This window comes from Microtus ochrogaster, chromosome 5 (genome assembly GCF_000317375.1).
Source record: "Microtus ochrogaster isolate Prairie Vole_2 chromosome 5, MicOch1.0, whole genome shotgun sequence".
NCBI lineage: Eukaryota > Metazoa > Chordata > Mammalia > Rodentia > Cricetidae > Microtus > Microtus ochrogaster.
Window position 1 is genome coordinate 53,483,261 of NC_022012.1, and position 15,345 is coordinate 53,498,605.

Here is a 15,345-nt window from a genome sequence, read left to right on the forward strand (position 1 = left end):
GCCTGTCCTGGAACTAGCTCTGTAGACCAGGCTGGTCTCGAACTCACAGAGATCCGCCTGCCTCTGCCTCCCGAGTGCTACTTTTTTATTTTGACCTATTTCCATTTAATAAAGTTAGGTGATTATCCCCATTTTTCTGCACCTCCTCTCAAATCCTTCCACCAGAGTGACTGGCCTCCCGAGCTGTTCTCTTGTGTAGCAGATGACCCAGGAACTTTATATGCTCCTTTGCCTGTTGCAAACTCTTCCTCTGAGTTTCATCTAGCTCAGTAGTTCTCATCCTTTGGGGGTCTCATGTCAGACATCCTACATTTCATATTTATATTACAGTTCATAACAGTAGCAAAATTACAGTTCTGACATAGCAATGAAATAATATTATGGTTGAGGGGTCACTTGAGGAGTCACCATAACACAAGGAACTCTTAAAGGGTTGCAGCATTAGGAGGGCTGAGAACCATTGGTTTAACTCATGCCTGGCATTCATTTCTCTTGCTTCTTGTTCCTGGTGTTGAGTCCAATTCTGTATGAAAGCTGTTCGTTTCCTTGGAAAGTTACTTGTGGCACATTTATTAAGATGTATTGTTTTGGCAGAGTTTATTTTCTACCAGGTACCTTGGCCACTGCCTGATTGGGTCTGCTTTAGTTTGCTAGTGACTGGCATCTTTTGGGCTTTGGCCATGTCCATTGGGGCAGCAATGCCACACAAGGGCCTGTGCTTATAATGGAGACAGCTCCCGAGGGATTCATTTGGTCTCTTCAGTGCTAAGACACTGCAGGAAGTGCAGGCTTGGGGTGAACCAGTCGTGATGCACCCTTACAATGTGAATGAGGCTTCAACATTATAAAGGGCTATTCTTCTCCTGGGGTCCTTATCTTAGCCTAGTGTGTGGACATGTTTTTGTGCTTAAAGGCCTAGCTCTCCTGTTTAGAGCAATGTCCCCAAGGATCCCTTCAACCCTGCTCCTGGGAGTCACATAGACCTAGGTTTGATGATTCCTGTCAAGTGATGAGGAATTCCTTTCAAAGAGAATGCCCCCCTCTTGTTCCCTTCCTTGTCTTTATTAATTATTATTATTATTATTTATTTTGAGATAGGATCTCACTGTGTTTCTTGGCTGGACTCAAACTCAGAGATCCACCTATTTCTGCCTCTCAGATGCTGGGATTAAAGGTGTGTATTGCCACCCTGGGCTGATATCTTTCTGTGATGGAAAAATTAAAAATGCTGTAGGACCCCCAGCGGCAGCAGGCAGCATAAATGCTGCAGGTTCCCAAGCAGTGGCAGCGGGCCATGTGGTGGCAGGCAGTGAGCCCTGAGAGTAGCCAGTCCCAGGCAGGGACGACTGAAGGTTCCCCCAGTGGTGGCTGGTCCAGGACAGGGAGACACGTGGTGGCGGCGGTGGGTGAGAGACAGAGACATGGATAGGCACGCCATGCAGAGTGAGGTTGGATATTTATTTAGGGGGTTATGGAGGGGAGGGGAGAAGGGGAAAAGAGCAGGGGAGGAGGGAGAGTGAGAGAAGGGGGGGGGGAGAAGAGAGAGACAGAAAGGAGAGAGAGGCTTAGTCTCTCAGGAAGGAAGGTCTGCCTGCCTCAGTGGATGGGGGAAGGAGTGATTTGGTTTAAAGAGACCGTACAACCATTATACTTTCTCTTTTCTGTATTTTTGTGATTTCAGGATGCTTCATTTGAATTTTATCTGTAACCTATTTTAAATGATATTTTTGCTATTATTTTTGCTAATTGTAGTTTACAATTCTTTTAGAATTATCCACTTTTAGAATTATGTCTTTATAATGATACTGTTATGAGTCTTAGGTCATTCAGAGATTCACCAGTTTGACCATAAATAAATTTTAAGCAAAGAAGAGGCTTTATTTACATATGGCACCAGGTCTACACCTGGCATTTGGGACTCCTAAGGTTTAGTGCCCAGTTACATTAGTCAGGAGTGTATAAAGGCAAAACTCACAAGGCTATAATACTTCCTGTGTTTGTGCAATTAGAGGCAAGCATACATCCTGATGTCCTTCCTGCCCAAGTGTAATCAAGCACACATCCTATCCACATGCAGCCAGGAAAAGCAAGCTTGTAGAAGTAGTTCTTTATCATACGTGATCAACATTTTCATCATAGTCCTTCAAATCAGACAATCAGTCAAGAGTAGCCTCCAGCACTCTGCAAAGTTATTCTGTTGTTGGGAAAATGGGACTTACAGGTTAAAGACATTTTTGCTTTACAGATCTTTTAAGCACAGTAATTAAAACAAAAAACATAATGTTGAGGATTACAATGGTATTTATGCATTTGGATATTTTGAAAGTTTGGCTTTATGTTTTCTGAGTTTCTGGTATAATCTACCAAACTAGACTACCTGTGGGTAGAAACAAAGATTTATTGGTGATCACACTGCCAAGGCGCTCACATTCGCGTGTTCTCTCTCTCTCTCTCTCTCTCTCTCTCTCTCTCTCTCTCTCTCTCTCTGTGTGTGTGTGTGAGGGGGCTGGGGGTGAGGTTCAGCAGAAAGAAGAGCAAAATGGTGGGAAAGCAAGCCGATTTTACATCACAGGGTGGGGACCTGAGCTGATACTGACCTGGAACTGGGTGCTGGGCCCCCTAGGTAACTGTCCTGGCAGACTGCCTCAAAAAGTGTAAACAGAAACCCACCTGTAGGGTTGTTTATGTGATAACAGACAATCTCCACACCTTTAATCCCAGGTGGAGCTCTATGAGTTGGAGGCCAGCCTGGTCTACAAAGTGAGTTCCAGCATAGCCAGGGCTCTTACTTAGAGAAACCCTGTGTTGAAAAACAAAACCAGATATACAATCTTTCTGTTTATTAGGTCAAAGTCCTGTTTTGGACAATCTCACCAGCAGTGCAATCTTTTTTGGGGAGTGGGGTGGGGGTGAGGGGGTGGAAGTGGGGGATGGGGGTCTGGAGCTAACATTCTTAAGGTGTGAATTCGTGTGAGCGCCTTCTGTTACTAAATGAGCTGAAGTGCTTTTTGTGTTTGTTTGGCAGATTATGGCCTGTTGACTACGCCTCAGCTACATTACATGGTGTATTGTCGGAATTCCGGAGGCCGGTATGGAAAGGCAACCATAGAAGGCTACTGCCAGAAACTCTCCAAGGCTTTTGTAGACCTTACCAAACAGGTGAGATAGTTTTTCCATCGTGATTAGAATTTCAGCAGTGAATATAATGATACAGTCAACAACCTCATTTACAGAGTTCTCCTCTTGTTTTCTTTCTTTCCTCCGAAGGGGACTTAGCTGATCAGTGTATGCTGGTGAGGGTATAGTGAGTGGCAAGGTGCATCCTGGGAAACCTCATGGTGTCTTTGCTTGTGGTCGTCGATATTCAGTGAGATGAACTTGATTATACTGTAGATGCTCCTGGCTTGAGGAAGTACTGCTGGGAAGGAATTTCTTTTAGGTGGATTCCCGGGAGATGTGTTGGGTGACTCACTGGACAGCTCTGCTGTTGCTGCTCAGAACTCAGGCTTTGGTGTGGGGATTGGTGAAAGACTCATGAAAAACACATCCCCAAGCCCACACGCCTGTGACATGATAGGCCTTGCAGAGAATGCTAGTGTTGTTCAGACACCTGCATGGCTGTGTGCACATCAAATGGCTGTCAAGGAAAGAGCGCTAATGTCATGCTGTGCTGGGACTCGGTTCTAATGCAGCTGCTCTCCTGGGAGCTGTCACTCAGTGGCATCACTGTTGTGTGTCTCAGGTTGATTTTGATGTTTTGAAATTCGTTTGACTGTGTACACGTTTTCTGCATTAAATTAGACAGGTAAAGGGAAATGAAGCGACCTTTATAAGTACACATACATGCATGCATCTGCTTCTCTTTGGTGACTTGTTTTCCTTCCATGGCTTTTTCCTTTGAAGGCTTCCTGCAGTGGAGATGAAAGCAGATTGGTTAAGGTTGACTGTGCGAATGGCATAGGGGCCTTGAAGCTAAAAGAAATGGCGCACTACTTCTCCCAGGGCCTGTCGGTCCAGCTGTTTAATGACGGGACTGCAGGGAGGCTCAACCACCTGTGCGGTGCTGACTTCGTGAAGAGTCATCAGAAACCCCCACAGGGTATGTATGTCCCAGTGGCGTGTGTCGCAGCTGCAGCAGTGTCTGCACCTGCTCCTAGAGCTCTTTGGAGCCAGTTCACTTTCAAGCTAAGCTGTCTCCGAGTGAAGAATCACAGCACTCGTCCTGGTTCTGCCACCTTTGGGTCCTTAGAAATCTTCTCGTTTCTAAGTGCCATGCAAAACGCGGCCAGCTCTTGCTGAAAGCTCAGACAGAAAACAGCACATTAGCACGACAGCTCTCAACTGAAGTCCCGTCAGAACCGAAGTGCTGCGTCAGCACTCGTCAGGGACCGCTCCCTTTCTCATTTAGTCTGTCCAGGGTGGGATGCACGCAGGCTGGGAATTTCTATTCCTGGTGGGTTGCCAGGCTTTGGTGGTGGCTCAGGCCCAGCGAGCACACCGAGAATCACTGGTCCGATGGCAGCAGTTGCTGGAAAGGGAATGGAAGGCTGCCTTTACATCCTCAGTGGATTCAGTGTTCCCCACACGGGAGGATTAGGAAAACCCTGTTGTGGTTTTAATTGTAGTACGAGGTATCCTAGATGCTCGCTTACAGACCCTAACCTTGCCTGGCTTGCAGATGTATTGCTTGGGCCACTGAGTGTTTGCCTGTACTCTGATTTCTCTATCAAAATCATCCAACCCCATCTCCCCACCACTCCACAGGTGCCTTGCATCGGCCTCGCTTTTGTGGCCTGTTCTGGCTTACTGTAGCAAGCATGTAGAATTATAATTTATATAACCTTTTCATTGTAGTGCTTGTTTTGATATTAACGTTACCTGTCCTTCAGTTCTGGACCTTCATCCATCTGTCTGATTGTTGAGGTCTTCCTCTACTGCTGTGGTGGCCTCTGTGTCCTGGGGAAATCCAGCCCTCCACTCCCCCCAGGCTGTTTTTCTGACCTGCAGGCAACAAGGCTAACAGTGTCTGGCTTAGTCTGCTGCATCGTTGCTAAGGGACGGCAAGGTTTTCTAATATATCTGCTGTAACAGTTGCTGAAGTTTCAGTGACTTTATGCAGATCTTTAGTGAGCTCTTGGAAGTTATAATTCTGTGCTCCTAATTACTTTTCTTTTTTTTTTTTGGATTTTTCGAGACAGGGTTTCTCCATAACTTTTTGGTTGTAATTACTTTTCTTATTGCTGTTAGTTTAAGCAGATAAAATACTTATTAAGTCAAAGCACATATTTTATCTATTGCTAATTTTTATTTCTAATATGTAAAGGACAGAAATCTTACCTTTAAAAATCTCAAAGTTTCAAAAAATTATATGGGAAACTTGTGTAGCCAAATCAACTGGTTAATAGAATTTTATTTTAGTGTAATATCATGTTTTAACATGAATAGATTTGAGGACCCTTTTTTTAAGTTTGCCTTGCTAGAATTTAACCTGCAAGAAAAGTACAAATAGCTGGGCCTGTGACACACACCTTTAATCCCAGCCCTGAGGCAGAGGCGGGCGACTTTTAAATTGGGGCTAGCCTGGACTATATAGTGAGGATCTGTCTTCAAAAAGAGCACCAGTAGACTTACCAGACACCAGTATTTAAAACTGGAGACATTGGTTTGTGTTTTGCAAGGAATCTTTTAAAACATCTCTTGAAAAATTTATAGTGGATGTGCAGTACTGTTGCATATAATGTTAATTTTGATTTATATTGAAAATAGTTATGTGTGTCAGAGAAAAAATGTTATATTTTATATAGTGAGCTTTATTCTCATTTCTTAGTCTGAAATGCACTTAACCCTAATCCTGCGTGCTAGGGATGGAAATGCAGTCCAACGAGAGATATTGCTCCTTTGATGGGGATGCAGACAGAATCGTATATTACTACTGTGACACAGACGGTCGCTTTCATCTCATAGATGGAGACAAGATAGCCACCTTAATTAGCAGCTTCCTTAAGGAGCTACTGTTGGAGGTAAGGTGGGGAGACATCCAAAGCTTGCTAGGGAGCACTTCCACACCAGGGTCTTTGAGTGTATATAGGGGGTATGGGAGGTATGGGGTAGGGGGAATTCTTGATATTTGTGACTGGAAAACAAAAATAAGTGGAAATTGCAGCCATTTCAGCACAGGGGCATTAGTTATAGTTGCAGTAAAGATGGTGTTCTAGATGATTGTATTGTATTGGTGCTTTTCTTGGTATTGACTTGACTTTCTCATGCAACTTTGTAAAGGTTTGGTTCCTTTAAAACAGATGATGCATGCATTCCTGAGAATTTCATCATGACTGTAAAGCATCCAGTTCTAAGAATAAATAATACCTGAGATAACTAATATTATCATTATGATAAGTTTAGCAATTGATTTTTTTTTCCCTCTTTTGGAAAATCCCTGTCAGAGGCTCCTGGACCTTTGATGGCGAGTTAAGTGTGTCATTGTTTTCTTCTAGATTGGAGAAAGCCTGACTATTGGTGTTGTACAGACTGCATATGCTAATGGAAGCTCCACAAGATACCTTGAAGAAGTTATGAAGGTACCGCAGTGTCTTCAGTTTGGGGTCACTTCTGAATAGTGTGGGAAGGTCATTCTGTGAGGATAATCATGTTACCACATGTGAACAGTGAACACAGCTGAACCGCTGTCCAGGTGACAGTGACTAGGTCAAAAGGCTCACATGTCTCTGGTGCACTTGTACCTTGGAGCATATTAAAACCTGTGAATTCTGTGATCTAATAATGAATGCAGATCTTTTCCAAGACTTATTGAGCTACATTTATAAATCATGAAGGCCTGAAGATGCCTCTGTCAAACATAACCCTTAAGGTAACATTATATCTATATCTTCATTGCTTTGATCACAGACCTGGAAAGCAACTGAGGTAGGAGGGCTTATTCTGCCTCAGTGTGCATGAAGGCATAGAGCCCACGGTGGGGAAGGAATGGCAGGGGTGTGAGGCCCATGGACACATTGGGTCACTCAGGAAGTAAGGGTAGAAAAGTAAGCTCCCCAGTGACTGACTTCCTTTAGCTAGGTGCCCCATGTCTTTCTCCAAATTCCTGCAGGCTCTGGGCAGATAAGTGAGTCAACACAGCAGGTGAAAGGCACCAAGAAGTATGCCTGGGCCAGCTGCTGTCCGCTTCAGTCAGTCTTCTAGAGGAGTAGAAATGAAATTTCATGTGAATTTTCTGCTTTTTAAGAGAATAGTAGACGGTCAGAAAACATGGATGCTGTTTGCTTCTGTCGTACTTTAAATACATGGTCACAGTGGCTTCACTTCAAGGCCTTTCATGGGGTTAGTACTTGGTCCCAGGACACATTCTGAGAAACGCAGTAGTGTGATGTGAGTTTATGTCATTGTGTGAACATTGAGTGTATTCAGCTCTGATGGCCACGGTATTGTTAGGAGACTTGACCTTCTGGTACCACTACAGCATCCATTGTCTGATCTTGACCAGACGTCATTTAGTGCATGAGTGTTTAGTTTGAAAATTTCATCTGTATGTACCTAGTATGTTTAGAAACTTAATACACACCAGAAACTGTTACTTTTTCCTTTTGGATTAAGTATTTTTGGCCCTTATCATCCTATGGTTTTTCAAGTCCAACAAATACTGATCTTACTATTGGATGTCTCTTGTAGTTTTGTTTGTCAGTTTTTCCTAAATCTTTTACACCCACCATTGATATCCTATTTATTGCTGCTGGTCCAGTCATGGTGATTTATTACTAGCCATGATCAGTCTTGAAAGTCTGATTGGCCTTTTTGTTACTGTTACTTTCATTTTTCAAAACAGGATTTCTCTGTGTAGTCCTGACTGTCTTGGAACTCACTCTATAGAACAGGGTATCCTCTGTCTCCTGAGAGCTGGGTTAAAGGTGTGTGCTACCACACCCATCTCTAACTGTCCTTTCTTAACTTTTTATGCCAATAGTTAGAAATAGTCTGGGGACCTGATCTAACTTGCCACTGTTTGTAAGAGTTCTATTGGAATAGTGCCCTGCACATTTGTTGAGGTGAGGTCTGTGGCTGCCTCTGTATACTACATACAGAATGATTGTGGGAGATCATATAGCCTGCATTAGTGTAGGGTATTTACCTACAAAGGATTGGCTCTTTATTAGAGAGCATGCAGATCTCTTTGTCCTGTGTTCTCCATATTATAGCTCGGACAACCTTCTCAAAGCAGACAATGCCACCTACTTGCAGTCATTCCCTATGTGGGTGTTTTAGGTCTTTATTGTCTTTAGCACCATAGGGAGGTTTCAGATTTTATTCCTTTTTTCATTTATGGAATAATAGATAATAATTAACCGACTTTGTTGTCTTTCTTTAATGTGTTGTAAGGTACCTGTTTATTGCACCAAAACTGGTGTCAAGCATTTGCATCACAAGGCTCAAGAGTTTGACATTGGAGTTTACTTTGAAGCAAATGGGCATGGCACAGTAAGTTTTCTTAAAGAAGTCAACTGGTTAGCTGGCATTTTTCTTAATAATGGATTTCTCTTGTAGTTGGTAACATGACTAGGTAGTAGTAAATTACACTATGAATGTATACTTAGGTGCTATGACAATCCTCCATAAAAAGTGTACCAATTTGTTCTTTAAAGAGCTGGGGTGAGCTTAGTTCTGTAACCAGGCGTGAGGTCTTGAGTTGGATTGGTGCTGCAGAGTTGTAGACAGGCACATGCAGGTATGCACGTGCGTGTGCACACATACACACACACACCCCATAAAACCCAATAAATTATTTTAAAATGTTCTGTTCATGTTCTTAAAATTTTCCCACTTCTTACAGAGTAGCTATGATGAAAAGTTTTATTGGGTTTAAAGCATATATAAGCATAGGTGTTTTATGTTTGGCTTTTTTTTTGTTTTCAGGGCTTTCTTAGGACTATTCTGAAAAAAATAAAAGCCATATATAATTCAATGTAAATGTCACTATTTTAAAGGGTATAACTTTAAGATTATTTTTATGTTCAGATTTTATTTAAAAATGTCTTTGTATATCACCTCTTTTCATGAATGGATTTGAGGTAGACATGAGAATATTTGAATGTAGCTTAAATCATTCTCTTCACTAATTTCAATTTGGCTTTTTGAAGAGCCACGAATGTAAGGAGGAGAATGTGTTTCTATAAAATGCAGCTGAAATGTAACTTCAGTGATCTAATGCAAGCATTGGTACAGTTTTTAAGGTGAAGTCCATAAGGTCTCTGAATCTGTTCAACTCGACTCACAGAAAAAATGGGTAGGTCTGTTTAGTCAGAATTTATTTAGGAAAACCAGGTGACCACCCTGCATCTTATTTTACCAAAAAGTGCCCATTTCCTCAAGTGATTGAGCACTGTGTACTCACTTCAATACTGGCCTCTTGAGGACTATAAAGGATGGGAGTGGCATTTCAAAACAAAGGAATGTCTGTGGTAGTAAGTTCTGACACCAGCTGCCATACTGTTGAGTGCAGTGAACTCATGCTGATGTTGTCTCACACAGATCCTGTAAAGGTACCTGCTGCAGAGTTCAGGAAGTGAGCTCATATGTATTCAGTTTTTGTCAAAAGTGGTATCTTTTAGTTTTACAATCCATAAACTTTTTCTTTAGTAATATCCTTTGTGCTCTGATTTGATTTCAGCATTAATGGCAGACATTAGGCTGCTGTTATTTGTCTATTCAGTTCCTAGATTCCCTGGGAATGAGAGGTGGCCTGGAGTTTGTGACTGACTTCATATACTTCTGCTGCAGGCACTGTTTAGCGAAGCAGTTGAAATGAAGATGAAAAGACTAGCACAAGAATTAGAAGACGAGAAAGGAAAAGCTGCAAAGATGCTTGCAAGCATTATCGACTTGTTCAACCAGGTTAGAAGTGGTGCGGTCACAGGCTCTGAGTTACCTTAATATCAGTCAAAACATGGGATGTAGAATTATAAAAGGTGAAGTCCTGGCTGGGTGGTTTGCTTCTAACAGTGGTGCCCACAGTTGAGACTTGCACTGGAAATAAATAACATTTTTTATATGCTTCCTTTTCTTGATATTTTGTCAGAAAAATGTTGAAATGTTCAAGTATACTTAGTAGCTACTGAGTATGCATTTTGTGTGCTTGGCTAACTTTTCAAAGACAACCTTGGAAAATTCTGTACCATTTATATGCTTGGGTCCGACAGCTGAAACTGCAGTACTGCTATGGAAAAGCAACAGTGAAGCCAGGAGAGACATGGAGTCCGCATGTCTGATATGGGTCAGACATTTTATCCACTTTTCCTTCTAATCACAGCAGTAATGCAGGAAGCTGTTATAATTTCCATTTTATGAAATGAAGCTTAGAGTTGGCTCTGGATCCATGTCATTGTTGTCTGTCATGGTTACGTGCATCTCCTTGGTCCATGGCATTCATCACTCTGGTTGCCGATGCATGGCCAACATCCGTGTGGGATTATGTAATGGTGGCTTATGTGCTTTGTTTCCCCAATCTTGCAGGCAGCTGGAGATGCCATTTCTGACATGCTGGTGATTGAGGCGATCCTGGCTCTTAAGGGCCTGACTGTGCAGCAGTGGGATGCTATTTATGTTGATCTTCCTAACAGACAACTCAAAGTTAAGGTGAAGAGAGCGTGAAACAATCTTTCCGACTATAGCGTTCTTCCAGTCTTCCCACGCCAAGTGTTTCCTGAGTGGGTTACATTTTGGTCTGTATGTACACTCTACTTAGGAAGTAAGAAAGGCCTTATAAAAACTGCTTTACTCACAATCTAAAAAATATCTACTTTTATGATAAAGAATGGCATTATGTGTGAATATGCATCATTTAAAAATATGAACAAAATCATAAAAATTATGTAACTAGCTTAAAAAGGTTTCTCCTTTCACAGCCCAGCTCATACTGTTTTGAAGCAAAACCCAGATAAATAATGTTATCATTTTAACTGAAACTGTTGCTTCAGAATTAACTTTTAGTTCACATAATGCCATAATGCTTAAATTTTTTTCTTTTTTTGGAGACTAAGCCTCACAGTTCTTACCCGCCTGGCTAAGTCCCCTGGTGACAGACCTGCACCCCCACACCAGACCACAGTACTTTTCGGAGCTAGATGTAAGCAGTAGAATCTGTGGACTCAAAGAAGAACTCTCTAAAGGCATTTCAGATGAATGGGTGCTCGATTCGCATCTCTCTACATTTTCTCCAGTAGAATTGTTGAGAGATTAGAGATTAAAGCCAGAGTTCACAGAAATGGCCACCAAGTATTTGAATTTGTTTTTGGCATATTTAGGAGATGTTTACCTCGGCCTTCTTCTGTAATCGCTTGCCACTTGTTACAGCCGTATCAGCAATTTGATCGGTAACTACTGGGGCGAGAAAATAGTTACTGACCACTATTCTAATAGTAGCTCTGAGTCAATGTGTAAATGTCCTGTTTGGCTAAAGTTAATTTTTTATATTCTGAAGAATTTTACTTAAATAGTTGGACAAATGTTAAAACTATTACACGGTTCTAGCTAAATACACCAGGAAATTTTACCGCAGTTCCCGTCACCTGTCCTGTGCGTCACTGATACACTGTGCAGGATAGTGACTTGAAATGGCCGCCTCTTACTCTGTGGGTTGGACTATTTTGAACAGGTTAAGCTTCTATAACAGATAGGAAATGTTTGTGCTCAGGTTGCCGACAGGAGAGTTATTAGCACCACTGATGCTGAAAGACAAGCAGTCACTCCGCCAGGACTCCAAGAAGCAATCAATGACCTGGTGAAGAAGTACAAGCTTGCCCGAGCTTTTGTCCGGCCCTCTGGTACAGAAGACATTGTCCGAGTTTATGCAGAAGCAGACTCACAAGTAAGCTGGGAACGGGAGGAGAAAGCACTGTTTGATTGTGTTTGGAATCACACTGTGGAAAAATAATACATTTTCCTTAGAGATTAAGATTGAATGTACTGGGAGGTATATAGCCAAACAGTTTCAATTTAATTTGTTCCCAAATAGTTCTTTAGTGCAGATTCTTGAGGGTATAATGTTCTGCCTGTGCAGGAGTATTTACTATATCCTTTGTCTGACACATGCTAATTTTAACTTATTATAGATAGTCCATGAGTTTATTTTAGTATTTCCAAAGCAGCAGGTAATGCTTGCTTTTCTTTCTTTCTGAACTTTTGAATTGCTTTTTAAATTTTTCTTTTAATGACATTCTTACTACTTGCATTTTCTGCAGTTTTATCATTTGCCCTTTTTACATGCTGTGGTTGAACTGGGGACTTGGAGACGCCAACAGTTACTTACATGACTATGGGTATTCTCTGATGGAAATCCTAAGAATTACTTATTTATTCTTAGTACATAAAACCATCTTGATTTTAAAGGGGCTTGTTTTCTTATTCTACTTTGGAAATTTTTATTAACTGAATCGAAAACTTACTTTATTTAGAAGAATCCAACCTACTTTCTATTATTTATGGATTTTGGAACTTATTAATATAAAACAGAATCAGGAAGCATCCTCCCCTAGACTAGCCAGCGATGGATGGCTGGCGCCATACCTCTCACTATTCTCTTAATGTGATTTGTAGGAAAATGCCGATAGACTTGCAGGCGAAGTGAGTTTGGTGGTGTTTCAGCTGGCTGGAGGCATTGGAGAAAGGCCACAACCATCTTTCTGAAGATAATTTTTATATTCTTGAAAAATGGACTTCTAAAATGTTTTTATAAAACTATTGGCAATACTGGCAGTACTCCAATGGATTTAGATCTGTTTTTTAAAAACGCTACCAGAAGAAACGGTTTAGAAGCTGGTAAATCTTAGACTTGGTAATGAAGCTCACCTCTGATTTTAATCTGTAATAAGTTTGAGTGTCATTAATTTTACAGTGTATGCAGGGTGTTGGGAAATTAAATTGTATTATTATTTACTAACTCCTCGCAATGCCTTTGTGATTACTTATCTAAATAAACCACTGACTTATCTGATTCAGATGTGGAGAGTGGAGACTTCATATAAACCAGTGGCAGACTTTAAAGTGAGAAATGACTTGGCTTGTTTGCATAGCAGCATAGAACTGTCAGTTGGCCCATCTTTCTTTGCACTAACAGAGGCCTGTGCTCTACTCACTAGAATGTGTGGTCCAGGCTTCAGCTACTCTTAAGAGAAGGGATGTGGAGGGATAGCTCCACATGAAGTCTCTGACAGCAAAGTGACCATTCTGATACTAGGATGTTGGTAACCACAGAAGAAAAAAAAAAAACAATTTAAATTAAATGAGGCTTGAAACCAGCATTAAAAAAAAAACAACATTGGTGTATATTTTGCAGGTTCAAGACAACCCAAGACAGTGAACAATGGACTATATATGCATATATAGACCTCTCATAGGCACCATAATCAGTATGAGCCAACTATATTTAAACTTGATTCAGGCCACATTTAGACATAAGCTCTTATTTACAAATATTTAAATTAAATACAACCTGAAGAGTGTCTTATTACATACATACATATATATATATATATATATATATATATAAAAGAAAAACTATACAACTCAGAACAGTGTGTTTTAAATAATTACATTTCCATTGCGTCTCTGGGGAACCACGGTGGTGGTCAAGATTTTATGACTCCTTCCAGAAAATCCTTTTCTATCATCTCTTCAATTTTTTGCCTGGCTTTGCTGGAAAATGCTTTGTGGTTCTCCAGTTTCATGTCCTTGTTGGGGAAGGAGTTCGAGTAGAGGACAGGGCTCCCTGAGTGTCCTCCACACCGGCTTGTGACTTTGCTGTTGAAAACTTGGCTGAGGACGTTGAAGAAGGGCAGAAGCTGCTCCATGCTGCGCATGGTGCAGAGGGTGAGTAACAAGTGCCCTGGCTCCCAGCCCAGTGTCCTCCCTGAGCTGTCTTCCTCTGGATTCTTCTGTAGAAACAAAAAGAGAGTTGTCATTAACAGGTGAAGTCTATGTTATGTGAGAAATGGAGACCTATGATGTGTGTTCCGGACTTGATTAAAATCACTGCTGCCGATGCTGCCATTAGCTAGTTTGGTATCACTGAGCTCCCTTTCGTGATAGTTTTCAACTAGACTGCGGCGGTGACTTTAGTTTAAATGATCTGTGACAGAGTCATAGAAAAGCTGGTGATTTCCAGATACAGAGCTTTTCGTACACTTTATTGCTGATAAATCAATTTATGGCCTAAATTTGCCTTAAGGTAGTTACAGGGTTCAAGAGCTAATACTTACTGTCAATATACAGAGAAATGAGGGGTTGGGTTAGACACAGGAGGGAAGTTGGACAGTGAGCGAAAGGACATAGGGTAGTCCAGTTCTGCCTTTTACTTACTGTGCTAAACTTGTGCAAGACACACAGAGTTCTTGCTGATGACGTGGCAAATTTTTCTTTTGCAGTAGGAAGTCAAATGAGAATGTATGTAAAAACTGTTCACTAAATACCAACACCAGATTAAGACATAGAGCTACTTATGTTTGATGCAGCAACACATAATAATAACTGTAGCAACTTGGGAGGACTGAGTTCAAGATACAAGATTTTGTCTCAAAGCTGCAATAAATGATATGTTTCTTGGCTACTTTAAGACCTCAGCTAAGTGACCCCAACAGCTGCGAGTAGTCTACCACAGAAAGGACTGAGGGACTGGGGTGCTATCACTTGCAAAATCATATATATTACAGTGCAAGGAGAAAACAATGGAAATAGGAAAACAGGAAGGACAATTAAGCATGTCATTCACAAATGGTGCTCTCCCTTCTAAATCTGGATGTTTCTAAGAAATTGATTTTATCTGGTGTTTTGTTGTCAGTTTTCTAATGTGATCCAAGTTATTTATTTATTATGTTAGGGATGAAACCCCTGGGCCTTGTGGCTATTAAAAGCATTGACCACTGAGCTACAACACCATTAGCACTGTTTGCTTTAAATCTGAAGGAAACCAGGTATGTTACAGTAGGAAATGCCATGTGTAAGCAAGAAAAGATTTAAAAATGGGCTACAGTTGTCATCTAGTTTATTTGTTAGCAATAATTTAGCCTCTAATCTATATTAAAGGATAAACAGGGACTTTCATATCACTAAATGCCATCAGACAGTCCTGGTTTACCATATAGCCAGCCCTCTAGTCCTCTAAAAAAAAATCAAAGTGCAATTAAATGTCAAGCAAAGGGTAGATAAAGATAAATTTATCCTGTAGGGAAGTAAATGCTGCTTACATTTTCTATAGTTTTTGAAATATATGATTTGAGTTTTTTTCTTAAAAGAGGGATCCCTTGTAGGCCCCAAACACTTAACCTTTTTTTTTTTTTTTTT

The 15,345-nt window shown here is 41.1% G+C and overlaps 2 protein-coding genes across 2 annotated transcripts in view; one reads left to right on the top strand and one right to left on the bottom strand.

Moving 5' to 3' along the window:
* The window catches only part of Pgm3 (phosphoglucomutase 3), a 22,298-nt gene extending 9,347 nt beyond the window's left edge, over positions 1-12,951 (top strand). Inside the window, exons 5-13 of the mRNA XM_005347550.2 lie at positions 3,026-3,159; positions 3,904-4,099; positions 5,863-6,020; positions 6,495-6,578; positions 8,392-8,490; positions 9,790-9,903; positions 10,522-10,644; positions 11,702-11,875; positions 12,604-12,951. Coding sequence (XP_005347607.1) covers positions 3,026-3,159; positions 3,904-4,099; positions 5,863-6,020; positions 6,495-6,578; positions 8,392-8,490; positions 9,790-9,903; positions 10,522-10,644; positions 11,702-11,875; positions 12,604-12,693 — 1,172 coding nt within the window. The 3' untranslated portion in view covers positions 12,694-12,951. The remainder of the gene's footprint in view (positions 1-3,025; positions 3,160-3,903; positions 4,100-5,862; positions 6,021-6,494; positions 6,579-8,391; positions 8,491-9,789; positions 9,904-10,521; positions 10,645-11,701; positions 11,876-12,603) is intronic.
* A 612-nt stretch (positions 12,952-13,563) lies between these two features.
* Positions 13,564-15,345, bottom strand: part of Dop1a (DOP1 leucine zipper like protein A) — a 74,455-nt gene continuing 72,673 nt past the window's right edge. Inside the window, exon 39 of the mRNA XM_005347693.3 lies at positions 13,564-13,940. Within this exon, the coding sequence (XP_005347750.1) occupies positions 13,635-13,940 (306 nt within the window). The 3' untranslated portion in view covers positions 13,564-13,634. The remainder of the gene's footprint in view (positions 13,941-15,345) is intronic.